The sequence below is a fragment of the Hibiscus syriacus genome, unplaced genomic scaffold (genome assembly GCF_006381635.1).
Source record: "Hibiscus syriacus cultivar Baekdansim isolate YM2019G1 unplaced genomic scaffold, ASM638163v2 tig00110775_pilon, whole genome shotgun sequence".
Taxonomy (NCBI): Eukaryota; Viridiplantae; Streptophyta; class Magnoliopsida; order Malvales; family Malvaceae; genus Hibiscus; species Hibiscus syriacus.
The window spans coordinates 96,204-111,035 of record NW_024062856.1 but is presented as its reverse complement, the minus strand read 5'-3'; the positions used below and the strand labels follow the sequence as shown (position 1 = coordinate 111,035).

Below are 14,832 nucleotides of genomic sequence, written 5' to 3'. Positions count from 1 at the left end.
AAGTAGATGAAGGGCAAAATGGTCATTGAACAAAGATAATATTAATATTAATAAATGGGTATTATATACATGAGATGTATGATTGAAGAGATAAGTTTTAGACTTATCTTCTTTCATCTTCATCTTCTCTCAAACGTGAAGAACCAAGCTTGCAAAGGTGAGTTTCTTTTGTTAGTTGGTTATTTGCTAAATTTATGGTTGGGTTTTGATCATTAGATAATAACTAAGCTTAAGGAAAACTTAAGTTTCTAAGATTGAAAGATAAAGAAGTTATGAAAGATTAAAGAAAATGAGTTTTTAAGGAAATTCTGGAAAAGAGTTAATAAGAGATTTTTAAGATGGAATTTGACTTGTCATCAATAAGAATAAGAGATTTATGAAGTTAGAAAGATTTATAACAAATTTGAAAGTTTAGTAAGATTCTTAATTTTAAGAATCTTGATGAAATAGGGAAGATAAATATGATTTATATGGACATAAGTTGGTTTCAATAATGATAGTTGAGTTTAAAGACATGATAGGGGATTAAAATAAAAGAATTGAATGAAGATTGATGAATTTCGGGCTTGAAATACAATTTGGACAAGGTGCATCGATGCACATTCATAAGTGCATCGATGCATTCCTTTAAAAGAGAACATCGAATGCCTTTGATGCATCGATGCATATCTAATGCATCGATGCATCCTTTTAAAATAATAACATCGAATGCAATCAATGCATCGATGCATAAGGAGTGCATCAATGCATCTCATATAAGGAAACATCGAATGCATTTTATGCACCGATGAACAAGTAGTGCATCGATGCATACCTTCATTGAAAGAGGAATTGGCTTTTCTCTTAGCCTAAGAGTGACAGTTTAGAATATATCAATTGGAATATTGATATGAATCTGTGTATTGTTATGTAGAGATAGAACGTGATCCGTTTCGGGACAATTGAGGAATTAGAATCGAATCAAAGCAAAGCTAAGGTGAGTGCAATTTTTTGTACTTATTTTATTGAATTAACATTGGCTTGTGATGAGCCAGTGATGGAGTTACTATGGTAAGAAGTAACTTCTAAATTGTTATGTTACCATGTATGCATTAATACTAGAAATAGATGGATGCTATGTTATATGATTTATATGCTTAAGTGAAAATGCAACATATATATATGTTATTTGACATGACATGCATGGTTACATGAAAGAAAGCTATGTGACTACATGTATATGTGAAAGAAGCTATAAGCTTATATGCACATGTGATATATGTGATATGAATTACATGAAATGATTTACGTGAATACATGTATATAATACATGTGATATGATATGAGATATATGGTTACACATACATGTGGTATGTGACAGAAGAGAAAGAACAAGTGATACGAAATGTATAAATAAATGCAGGTATAGTTGGCATGCCAAGAGTCGAGGGTTTACCTATGTTAAAAGGAACATATGGATAGTTGCCGAGGATCTTTATGACCTCTGGATAGTTACCGGGTTCTTTGTAACCTTTGGACAGGTCCCTTCGGGACAACTGAATGAATGTTTGGTGCCCCATGAGGGAATTTATACGAGCTGTGGTGACAACATTAGTGCACAACCTCATGTACTCACATACCTCTATTCTCAATAATACATGGGCAATGAAATTGAAAGACAAATGAAAGTTAAAGTGATACAAGAAGGTAAGTTGCATGTGTGCATGACCTGATTGTATATTGTTATCATACAATAGATTCATGCATATTGATATGTCATGATTCAATGATATGAATGCACATACATGAATTATATGATTTATGTGTGTTTCTGGGTATAGTGATATGTGTATATGATATATGGTAAGTGGAAAGGATTATTGATAGTGTTTGCATATGTATGTCTTTTATTTATATGAAATGATATATGGTTATATTATATGTTTTATATGCCTCACTAAGTCTATGACTTAGCGTGTAAGTGATTTACACGTAGGTACCAAGAAACGAGAAGTGAAAGAATAGAAGTGGCAAAGACAGTATCACTACTAAAAGATCAGATCAGAAGTATTTGACAAAGTATGTATTTGGTTATGTATAAAAGTGTTGGCATGTAATAAGTCATTAAGTACGAGCACTCTGATAAAGTCTGTATTTTGTTTTAAATAAAGTTTTAAATTTCCCGAGATTTTTCTTAAGAGTCAAGGTTTGAAAAGTCAATGTGACACGTCGGACTCGTATCCGGGTCGGGTACGGGTTGGGGTGTTACAGACCAGCTATAAGATTCTATGCAAATACCCTCTGTTTTCAGTCATTCATTCTTCTAAGGTTTGTATCATCTCTTCCAACTCTGCTTTCTGCCCAGCCCACCAAGATGGTAAGGTCTCCTCCTTAACCTTCACTGCTGATTTGTTGAGTTAATCGATCGATGGAATCGGCCAAGAGGGGGGTGAATTGGCAATTAAATTTTGGTAGAAGCTTTTGCAGAAAATTGAAAATAATTGCACATCGATTTAGAGTGGTTCGACTTTCTCAACCAAAGTCTACGTCCACTACTTTAGCTATCCACACTAAGGATTTTCCAACAAATTCACTAATTTGTTCTTTCTTTTGAGGCAAAAGAGATAACCTTACAACTCCCTCAAGAATATACCTCAATTCTTGAGAACACTCTTTCTCAAAGAGAAGATTACAAATTTGTAAACTTACAAGGAAATCCTCACAAGGTAGATTGTTTGCACAATTCTAAAACAAAGAAAAGAACACTAAAAAATTAATACAATTGAGTACAAGTAGTGTTCTTGAAAGAAAAATGAATATTGAATGAAAAATAGGCTTGAAACGCTCAAACTTGAGATTTGATGTTTTCTCTTTGATTTTCTCTTAATTCTTGATTCTTGTTGTTTCTTGTTATTGATCAATGGCTTCTAAGCTTGTTTAAATACTCCTTCAATTGATTCTGAACGTTGGGGGATGATTAGTGGAGTCAATAGAGTCGTTTAAGTGTGAAAACAATTAATAAAACAGTTGGGAGCGTCTGGTACATCGATGCATAAGGCTAGTGCATCGGTACACTATGTGTAAAATTCAAATATTTCGACCGTTAGACCCTTTGTGCATCGATGCATGAAGTGCATTCGATGTTTCAAACAAGCATGAGTGCATCAATGCATGGTATATGCATCGATGCATAAAATGCATTCTATGTTCAATTTATTCAATGGTGCATCGATTCATGGATTGGTGCATCGGTACACTCTTTGGAAAAAAATTGATTTTAGGCTCGTGTTTGGTTCGAAATACTTTGTGAAAATTATTTCAAAAATATTTTAAGATTAAAAACACAATTTTACACTTTAGTAAGGATTGAAATTGATCTTTGAAAGAATTGGAGTAATATTTTGATATTCAATTAATTAAATCGAATATACTTAGAAAATCATTTGTAAAATCTTAAAATTCATTTATACTTTAATTTGTTATATCGAAACATCAAAATGTTTTCAACATGATTGTTCTGGTACCTCTATGATTCCAGTCTTTTGCATTTTTCTTGTCTTTCCCAGCATGAACATGATTTTGATCACCAAACTCAGCTCTGATTACCAATTGTTATGATTTAGGATAGAAAAATTTTCTAGGGATTTCAGAAATAGAAGAAATAGGTACAGAAAACGTGTTCTCTCATTCATTAGATTATCCTTAAAAGATTTTGGGTACAATTATATATGAACAAGTACTCCCAGCTGTCTAACAAAATGACTACCTAAAATGCTGACTCATCTCTCCATATGTTTTGGATTTGAACAGACTCAAACCCTAAAATAAATAAGCCTACTGATATGCATAATTGGTCTAAGTAAACTAGAGCCCAATTATTCCTTTGACCCATACCCAATACCGTATAACCTATCTCATTTTAATACTTCAGCCTTTCTCTCTCTTCAGATAACATTTCAATCCCTAATCCCCCTTCGATCCCTAATTCCCTTCTCTCTTCCCTTAATTTCTGCTGTTGCCTCCCCGATTCTCTTCTTCTAAATTTCCCCAAATCAAAGCCTTTAAACCCTAACTCCCCTTCCATCATGACACCATATCATACTCAAATTTAAGAGCTTTCAACAGTAATTTATCATATTGTGCATCAACAATGCAATTAATTAACAAAGAATACTTACTCATGGCATTAATTCATTAAATTAATTAATACAATGAAGTATTAACTACTCTTGGAACATAAAGATAGTGTTTTAAACTAAGATGTGCCCTCACTTGATGTTTAGAATCATACATATGGTGGAACAAATAATTAGGAGCAGACACATGATTTTACGTTAGAAGATGTGAATACTAGAAGACTCATTGATCCAACTCTGGTATAAAACTAGCTTTTAACGATGTGTTTTCCCATTCTCCTTCCTCAACGATAAAATTCAAATCAAAACAACGAATTAAGCTTAATCTCGACTTAACAACAAAAAATTATAGCTATTTTGGTCGTTAAAACATAATTTCAGTTCTATACTCCATCTTTTACTATACTTGTTGATCTAATCATCTCTAAATCTCATATAATAGGATTAAAACCATTCTTTAATAATATATTCTTGAATATTGTTTTTCATAAATTTATTAAAAACCCTAATTGTAAAACCATTGATTATTTTTTATTTTGGTTAAGGATTTAAAAAAAAAGATTAAAGAATTTCCAATCAAATTGAAGGACTACAAAATCATTAAAAATCAATAGGTTGGTAGAAGCCATAAATCAAGATTTAGCAAGAAGAATTGGGGAAAATCGAGAACAATTGTTAGAGAATGAAATAATGTATTTTAAACTAAAAATCGATAAGAAAAAGATCTGACTAAAACATTTTCAGAATTTCAAAGAAAATACTTATTGTTCTTCTAAATTATTTAGAAATCTTGATGAATTTAGCGGCTTGGAGGAATTTTAGTAATGGATTTTCGATGAATTTTGGAGAAAATGATGTTTTTTAAAGGTTGAAGATGATGGAAAATGGCCTTTATTTCCGCAATTTTCCTAAACCGGTGGAATAAACTCTCCAAAGAAGGTAAGCTAAATTGTAAAAATAAAGAATCAAAGAAATTGGACTAAATTAAAACAAATTGCCACCTAAGTAGCTCATTCACCAAAAAGAAAAGGCTTAATATAAAAATAGGTGCCCAAATTATATAATCTTTCCCAAAGTGGTGCCTAAACTTTCTTTCGGTCAATCTAGGTGCCTAACGCTACAAACGTTACCACTTTCGATGTCTGATCCGTAACAATCGCTAAATCTTATCGTTAAGTGACATTTCTCACATTTATAAAAATACAAAAAAGTATATTTAAAAAAATAAAATTATATATTTTTAAAAGAAAAAAGTTTATGAAATCCTAAAAAAATATGCCCAAAACTTTGAAAACTCTCATTCTAATCCCTATATCCACGCCCGCCGCCATCGTTTGCCAACGTTGCCGTCGATCGGACCTCCAGCAAAACCTCCACCTGACAAGCATCCAAACACGACGACCCATAATCGATGAACAAAACAACCTCGATGAACCAAACTTTCAAAATTCACGACACCTAAGTGATCCGAAAGTGCTCGCAACGACAAGGGTGAGGACGACCAACGAGGAGATGCCAAGGGTGACGATGGCGGCGGTGACCGTAGTCGACAATGAAGTGGGTAAGATTAGGGTTAAGAATTTTTACGATTAATTTTAGGGGTTTGAATTTTTTTTGTAATTTTAGAGAAGTTTGAGTTTTTTAATATAATATTTTTTAAGTTTCTTTTTAAAAATTTAAATTACTAAAATATGACATCACTTAACAAGGTTTTCTAATAGCCATTACGATTGAGACACCTAAAATGATAATATTTGTAACGTTAAACACCTGAATTGACTGAAAAAAAAAATCTAGGCAGCATTTTGAAAAAAAATGTATAATTTAGACATTTACTTTTATATTAAACCAAAAGAAAATGGTGAAATCGTAGAACTAGACCTTCATATTTTCATTTAATACTAATCATTACCTGGTCTAATCAATCCTTTAACAGTTAATCTTTTCTCTTGTTTGATTTGAACATCTAAATTTCACTAAAATCGTCATATCTTCATTCATCATATTTTAGTCCTTAAATCATTTTCAAAACAAATAATTCTTTAATCCCATTCATAAAATAAAATAATCCCCAATCTCGAAAATTAAATATGTGAATACAACTTGAGGAAAGAGAGTTCATCTAGAAACTCTTTAAACATGACAGACGTACTGATAATAAAGAGGTAATGCGAAAGATACTAGTAGTTTATAAATAAAGAAATTGTTGAAAATTTTCTGAGACGAAGTTTCGTGGAAGCTGCAATGGAGGTTGGGTTTCCCCAACCATTTAATCCCCCCACTTTCTTCCCTCTTTCCCCTCAATTTCTTTCATCTTCCCAAATTCATTTCTATTATCCATTCCTTTGCTTTCCACCTTCATTCTCACCATGAAACTCATCAACAAACTTAGCCCCAAACGTCTATTTCGATCTAACAAAAACAATTCATCCAACGTCTCCAAATTCGACCCTTCATCGTATAGTTCGGCTTCGGCTACATACTCGTCCTCTTCTTCGTCGGAATCCGTCTCTTCAGTTCACGAAGGAATCCAGTACCCTCCATCGGCCACCGTTGGCACCGGAACACCCACCAGCGTTTTGCCCGAAACATCAGGTGACTGGTCTGATTATCCCGCTGATTTGTATCTACAACTTTCCCAAGCTTTCAAAACGGTAGATAAAGATAACGACGGGGTTATTACGAGAAGCGAGCTGGAGGATTTGCTGAGCAAGTTCTCCAGGGAGCCGCCGAGCCAAGAGGAGATTTCGTCCGCGCTGAGCGAGATGGATCGAGACGGCGATGGTTGCATCAGCCTGGAAGCTTTAGCGAGCCAGGTGGCCGGATCGGGTTGCGACGAACCGGCTTGCGAACCGGAGTTGAGGGAGACTTTTGACATATTCGATTCGGATCACGACGGGAGGATCACGGCGGAGGAGTTGATGGCGTTCTACAGGGAGAAAATAGGGGATGAGAAGTGCACGATAGAGGATTGCCGGCTCATGATCGCGAGTGTTGATAAGAATGGAGATGGGTTCGTGTGCTTCGAGGACTTCTCCAGAATGATGGGAGTTGCAGAGATGATCATATGATTATAACATTTGTCATCTGAATTGCGTGTTTGATAATCATGTGATGAGGTTATGCTCGGAGTAAAAAAAAAGGATATTTAAGTTTTCTAATTATTTCTCTTTAATTATTATTTCATTCATAAGTGAATTTCACAACTAATGATAGATTAATGACAGGTGGTGAAATTAAATAGGGTAAAGTACATGTTTAATACTTAAATTATTATTTTTATACCATTTATTACTTAAATTTAATTTTATTTTAAAATTATATTTAAAGTTTAATTTAAGTTTTATTTTAGTATTTCATCATTAAAAATTAAAGCGTGATATTAATGTGTTATTATAAGATAATATAATATCATTATTAAAAGATGTTATGTTAGTAGTTTTTTCAATTTTTAAAGATAATTATCAAAATAAAATTTAAATTAAATTAAGTATGATTTTGAAATAAAATAATATTTAAATATTAAAATAAAATAAAAATAATAATTTAAGTATTAAACATGTATTTTACCCAATTATATATTAGGCTCCTCTATAAAAGAGAACATATTAATTTAGTTCTTATATTATTAAATATATCAATTTAGTGTATTTCAAATCAATTCTATTATTGTAGATATCTTTTAAAATTATTGTTTTTAGGGTAAATTACATGTATAGTGTCCCAACTATCACTTCTATTTTGTTTTGGTCATTAAACTATTCTTTTTTAAAATCATACTTGACGTTTAATTTTAGTTTCATTTGATCATACGTCATTAAAAATTTATTGGCGATGTTGATGTGTCACCATAAGATAATGTTATATCATCATTGAAAAATAAAAAAAATATCATGTCAGTAGTTCTGTTAATTTTTTAACGGGATGATTAAAATAAAAACAAAAAGTAACGTTAGATATAATTTTAGAAATATAATTGGATAATTAAAACTTAACAAAAGTTTTAATTGGGTACTAAATATGCAGTTACTATTGTTTCTATTATTTAATGGATTAATTTAATTTTTTGTTAGTGAAAAAAAAATAAGATTAAGTTTTTAAAAAGTTACTTAATGTTTAGAAAACATCAATTATTGTTTAACATATTATTATATTTTATACCTTTTAAACTTTACAAATTAAATCTTTTGTTTGTAGACGACTTCAAAATAAAACATATTTCTTACACTTATTATTTGGGAAGTCCGGAAGTGCACAATCACTTTTGAAGATATTAAATTTATAAAGTTTGGCCTTATTAATTCGTTAATAATTATATTGATTCAACTGTCAATTTTTATTTAATTTTTCACCAATAGCAATTTGAAATTATTTGTACAATTTTTAATTTTATTTATGTCTTTCAAATATTTTAAGATAAATACAAAGTAGTATATATTCATTTTTTTTAATTAAATCATGCTTATAACTATATATTCAAATATTTTTAATTGAATAAGACTTGATTTTACATATATTCGAAGTTTATGTGCCTACTCAACATCAAAATTTTAAATAAAAAGACAAATTAAAGAATTATTTAGGGAAAAAAATTAGAAAAGAACAAGTATCGATACAAAATATTTAGGGTTAGATTTGTTGGAAGGTGATTGGTCATAAAAATTGGGCGGTTTGGCGTGGAGTAAGGGAAGGGACATGGTCCTTCTTGTTTGGAATTTTAATAAGATCTTTCCTTAGTTTTTCTTATGCTAAAATCTTCAAAATTGATAGAGATTTAGTGTATTATTGATAGCAACATGCACAAGACTTATTACCCAACTATTGTATTTGACCGTTTCTAATAAAATAATATAAAAAATATAAATATAAAAAATATAAGATAGCATTTATTTATAATTTTTTAATTAATTGACAATGTATACACAACCTGCAGACGCAGCTGTTCGAACCTATGATCTTTAGAGAGAACAATATTCCCTTTTACCACTGAGGTCACTTGGTGAGTTCTATTTGACACATACATATAATGTTATGCTTATGTATAATATTATTATAAAATATGATATAATATTAAATGATCAATTATGGTACATGTGTCACACCCCAATTTAGGGGGTAAAATTATAGGTTATTGAAACTTTTAGATAACTTTTAGAAAGTGCAAAAATTTTAGGGGCTTAGTCCTGAATTTGCCCATTTTCTATTATTGGTGAAAAATAAACTCGATTTTCTCAATTTGGTAAGAAATAAAAATCCCCAAAATATATCTAATCCATAAAATATTTTCCCCCACCCGATCGAATCTTCGCCGGCCCCAAGCCTCGCCATCCGACCACCATTTGGCCTTCTCTCTACCCCAATTAAACCGTCGACAACCAATGAGTTTAGCCCTAGCACCCCGCAGCGTAAATCGACATCAATCGGCGCCAATCAAGGCCGTAAAACTCGTCGAACATCCCCGTCGCCGCCGCTTTTTTTCCCGATTCCGACCAATCTGGCCATCAACTCGCCTCACCGCCTACGCCATTCAACTCAGTACCTCCGCGTGCTCCAAACCCTACTGGTGGGTCGAAGCATTGCCGCCGTTTTCACCGATCGTTGGCGTGGGTAAGCATTTCGAATATTTTCTTCTATTTCCGATAGATATTTGACTGATTTTTGGATGTTGTTGGATTGAGTTTGTAAAGTGCTTGAGCAGGGTGAATTCGGCCGCCCAAAATTGGCTCTGTCGCCACCGCACGCGCCGCCAGGTGCACGTGGGCTTGTTTTGGGTGCAAGGGAAACTTCCAGAACCGGGTCAACCTGACCCACATGCCTGACCCGTCTGATCCGACCCGACATGACCTCCTGGTCCAATCACCGAGTTAACTCGGTTTGAGTCAACACGTTGACTTTGACTGTACCCCGTTGACCAAAAAGTCATATTTTATGTTTTTCGACGTCTTGAGTCCAAATCTGAAGTCAGTTTTGCCAAATTCGCATCGGTAAGCCCTTTTTAAATGTTTTATCTTCTGATTCAAGTTGGTTTATAAATTAAGTTCAGTTTCTGACGTAAATTTGTTTGCTTTGTATCTGAGGAATTATGAGACGTTGAATTCAGGTTCGAGGGTGATCGAGTAGAGTTTAAATGGTCGACCGATATGGCACGAAAACTGAGGTAATACATTACTACCTGTTTCATGCTTTATGGAACATGTTATTATTGATTTTTGCATGGATAGTATAATTGGTCACGTGTATATAGTGATTATTTCCTAAACTCGATCCGAATACTATCAAATGTCGGTAAATGGATAGGACTTATATGAATCACTTAAGAAAATGGGAAATTAATCAGAAATAATAATAATAAGTTTGGTGATTCAATAATGACTGAATTGACTTCAATAATAAGGGGTAAAATTATGAAAATGCCCTTGTACTGAAAAAGGATCAAGACGTTTCCTAGTGGTGAAATTAACCTACAGTGAGCAAATGTGCAAGTACTCTGAACTTTAATGGAACTGGAATACTTTCAAGCCTAAGTTACCCGAAGCAATGCCACTGACGGAATTGAATGAAAGTACGATAATATCCTTAAAGAGTAAAAAACGATATGGATGATTATGATAATGGAGAAGACTTGAGAACTCATATCTTGATTCACTTGAATCTTGGAATCATTGATTTTAAATTTTGGATCTATATTGGATTTATAGAAATGCCCTAAAGTGTAAAATGACCAAAATGCCCCTAAATTGTTAACTGACCTAAAGTATTTAAGCCTTGAAATGATTAATGTCCTTAACTCTGAAATGATTAAATCAACATTGAATACCATTAAGACTGTATTATTTGACCAACTTAAACGAAATGAAAGTATTGTATGTATTTGAATTTGAGGAACGACCGAATTACTCAGGAAACTCTTAAGCGATCAGGATAGCTTTAAATACTAATTGAATTAAGTACCCCTGATAACCTTGAATTAAGTGAATAACTTGGATACGTATGGAACACTTGCAATTTTACATGCTGTATTGTCCCTAAGGGTTGTAACCACAAATTAAAGTACGTCGACAATTCCTAATAATGTTGCAATGTGGAAATGGAATAAAGACTATTGGAATATCCATTCGCCTCCTTAAGATATATTTAGCTATGATTTTGAAGATGATATATATATATAGACAAGAATTGTTGGTATTATATAGTGAATACCATGGAAGGGCAATGATTTGATCAATCGACATGCATCAGCTTTGGGAGTTGTTCAGCCCGAGTTATTTTGATAATCTGATAGATCGACTTAGATTATATATATCTTGGATATTCGTTTCTCCTTTATCAGTTCAAATAACTCCGTTTATATATGATCACACAAGTAACTTAGATGCAAAGATATTGAATACCCTATTTGGTTCATTAGACTTAAATCCTGATAATTCAATATAAAATCTTGAATACCCCAGATTGTTTGAGTAATAGAATCACTCTCCATAAATCTAAATATAGAATTTATTCAACATAAAGGTTCATGAACACCTTCTTGATGCACCTGGATCATAGCGGGATTTTAAAATATCAACTCTAAATGTCTGATTAGATCCATTAGTAATCGATCCCCTTCAATAGGATATCGTTCCTGGAATCCGATCAAATTGCATAAGTTCATGTTTTTCATTCATGATAAACTACCAAGTGCCTTTGATAAATACTTGGATACTCTAGTGTGTTCCTTATGTGACATGTAAATGTTTTACTTGTTTTAAAACACGATTTTTCGAAATCACTGATTTAATGATTTACTGGCTGATGAACTATGACTACATGATATATGTTCTCTGGTTACATGTTTTCACTGGAAAATATGAATTGTTTCCGATTTATGGAATCATGAAATGTACTGGTATATGAATTATGGTTTCTTATTTTCACTGGTATTACTTGAACTGTTTTATTGGGATATTAATTGGGTAGGCTGGAGTATGGAGGTACAACTATGATCAAACAGGTAAATCCTTACGGACCTAAGGTGACCCTTGGGTAGACTTTTAGGCCCAAGACACTCACTTGGGTTAATCATGGAACTATATATGGTGTACAGGCAGAGATAAGTTATATGGTTTATTTTATTACCACGATTATGAAATATTACTGGATCACGATCCAAATATTACAGTTTATGGTTAAAATTGATTTATACTGGATTTTTATATGAGTAGGATTCTAGAGTATGGAGGCACAACCTTGATCCAGCTGGTAAATCTTTACGAACCTAAGGATACCCTTGGGTAGGCCTAAAGGCCCCAAGGCATTCCCTTAGGTTGGCTCCCTTTGCTGTGTGCTTAGGGTAAGCCCTTGTGGATGCAGTTCTGGGGAATTGCATAACGGTATTCGGTTGGAGGGTTCTACTATGGTTTTGAAAATATGTTATAAACAATTCATGTTTTAAAAAGATTTATATCTTTTCACTGGTTTTGATTGGAACACACTAGACAGTCTATTTGGTCTCCTGAAAACTTGATACCATGAATGTTTCTTATGAACTGAGATCTTTGTGGTCTCTACTCGATGAACTACCAATGGAACCCTAACTTATTTCGAAAACCTGTATATGTTTGTTTAAATAAGGAAATTATATGGCTTTCCATTTATCTGTATGTCCTGTAGCATCGATAGGTAGTTCTGTATTACTAAGCTTCCCAAAGATCATTAAGTTTCTCACCATTTCAGGTTAAAGAATCGTACCAACGCAGCTATCGACTTATGTAGGGGAGTTCCACCAGCGTTGGTTGCGGAGGACGGTGCATGAGATTAAGGGGCATACGGTGGGTCGCTCCAGTGGCCCTAATGTGACACCCTAGATCGGGCCACCCGCATCGGTTACAACATGTGTCATAAATATTAAAACTCAGGATATAGTACATATATATTAGGTTATATTTATAACTTAATGATAAAAAATTATAAATACTTAAAAATAGATTCAATTATCAATTATATAAAAAGATAGTGTCCCCAATAAATAATTGAACTTGCATTTCTCTCTATTCCGTCAAAGAATTATATAGTGAGAAAAAACTTATAAATTTAGAAGATCAAAACCAAAAGGTTGAATGATTTCAGCATATTAATATATTAAAGGAGTTAAAAATGAAGAAATCGAAAATGCCTGTGAAATGGTGAACCAGATCTGGCCCAAGCAGAGTACAGGCAGCTGACCAGCAATGTAAGCACGCTTTTGGGTTTTCTTTGGGTAATTAGATATTGTTCGGAAGATCATTGGGCAATAATTTACTAACATATCCCCTATTTTATATTACACACTTTCATGTAGGAATGGAAGAACGATCCGAACCCGACGGGAAAACCCGAAATCCGGTTAAGTTCAGGTCGAATTTAAATAATATAGGATCGGGTATCGGGGTAAAATTCGAGAATTTTTTCGGGTTCGGGGCAAGGTATCACCGCCCCGCCCCGCCCCGATTATATATATATATATAATATTTTATATTAATTATATATAATACAAACAAAACATTTAACTTAGGTTTTCCAGTTCCCACTTTCCCCTTTGTATTTGCTATCCCCTTTGACTTAATATTACGTATGCATCTTCGTTGTATGATTTGAATATCGGAACAAGTTTGTATTTAATTATGTATGTGTTTTATTTTAGAGTTTAGACAATTATTTAGAGTTGGGTTTGAATTTGTGACTGTAGTTTGAATTGTAAATCATGTAGACTAATTTTCCAGTTTTTTTATCGTTTTTCTATTTTTTTTATGAAAACTATGGCTACTCGGTTTTTCTCGGGATTGAGTCGGGTTTGGGTACAACATATCGGGTCGGGGCAAAAAAATCCCCAACGGAGCGCCCCGATAAAAAACCTGACTGAAAACGGGGCGGGGACGGGGGAGCAAAACCCGCCCCGAACCCGCCCCATTGCCATTCCTACTTTCATGACATATATGATATATATTTCATTCACTTTTAATTTATGTATTTATTTATATCTATTATTTTGATTTTATTTATATTAATACCTAAAGTCGACCATCTTTTTTTCTTTCTTTCTTTTTTGGTTGATAAATAATAGCACTAGTCACTATTGATATTTCTTGTTTTATCTTTAATTTTTTTATCGTATATTTGTTTTTTTTAGTTTTAATAATTATGTCTTTATGATATGTTTCTATTTCATATTTTTATGACATGTTTTTCGGTCGTTTGACCGTTGTTATTATAATTTATCTATTTTTTAGGGTTGAATTTGACATTGTCACGGCTGATCAATATGACACTTATTTGTTATCACACTAATCTTTCATGCTTTGAACCCTCGGTTTAGATTTGGATACACGACTTGCGTTAGTAGATAATTTTTTTACTATCTCTCAACTCTGATTTGTGATTTGTCAATGGTCTTTCAGTATCTTTATACATTTGTTGTTCGTTTTCTAATACAATGCTAAAGGTGGATCCATCGCTAACTATAAAATAATATATATTTAAAAAGTTCTCAATTTTTTATAATAAACGTTCAAATGCCTCTAAAAAGTAAGTTTCTTCTTTCATTTCTTTGTTTATCGTATAATCTTTCCATGATTAAGATAAAATAAAGCAAAAATAAAAATGATCATTCATGTAATTTACCGAAAACAAATAGAATAAAAAGAGAGCTAAATCGCGCGATCCCTTGCGACAATGTATCATTCTATACGGACCATCGACC

The 14,832-nt window shown here is 32.8% G+C and overlaps 1 protein-coding gene across 1 annotated transcript; it reads left to right on the top strand.

The window, feature by feature from the left end:
• Nucleotides 1-6,350: 6,350 nt before the first annotated feature.
• LOC120139792 (probable calcium-binding protein CML35) lies at nucleotides 6,351-7,276 on the top strand. The gene has a single exon (XM_039154924.1). It carries the CDS (start codon nucleotides 6,485-6,487, stop codon nucleotides 7,184-7,186), a length of 702 nt encoding a protein of 233 aa, XP_039010855.1. The 5' UTR covers nucleotides 6,351-6,484; the 3' UTR covers nucleotides 7,187-7,276.
• Nucleotides 7,277-14,832: the final 7,556 nt, after the last annotated feature.

Bases quoted from the DNA above. Each gene is read 5' to 3' on its own strand.
- LOC120139792 (XM_039154924.1), top strand. From the start codon at position 6,485: ATGAAACTCATCAACAAACTTAGCCCCAAACGTCTATTTCGATCTAAC.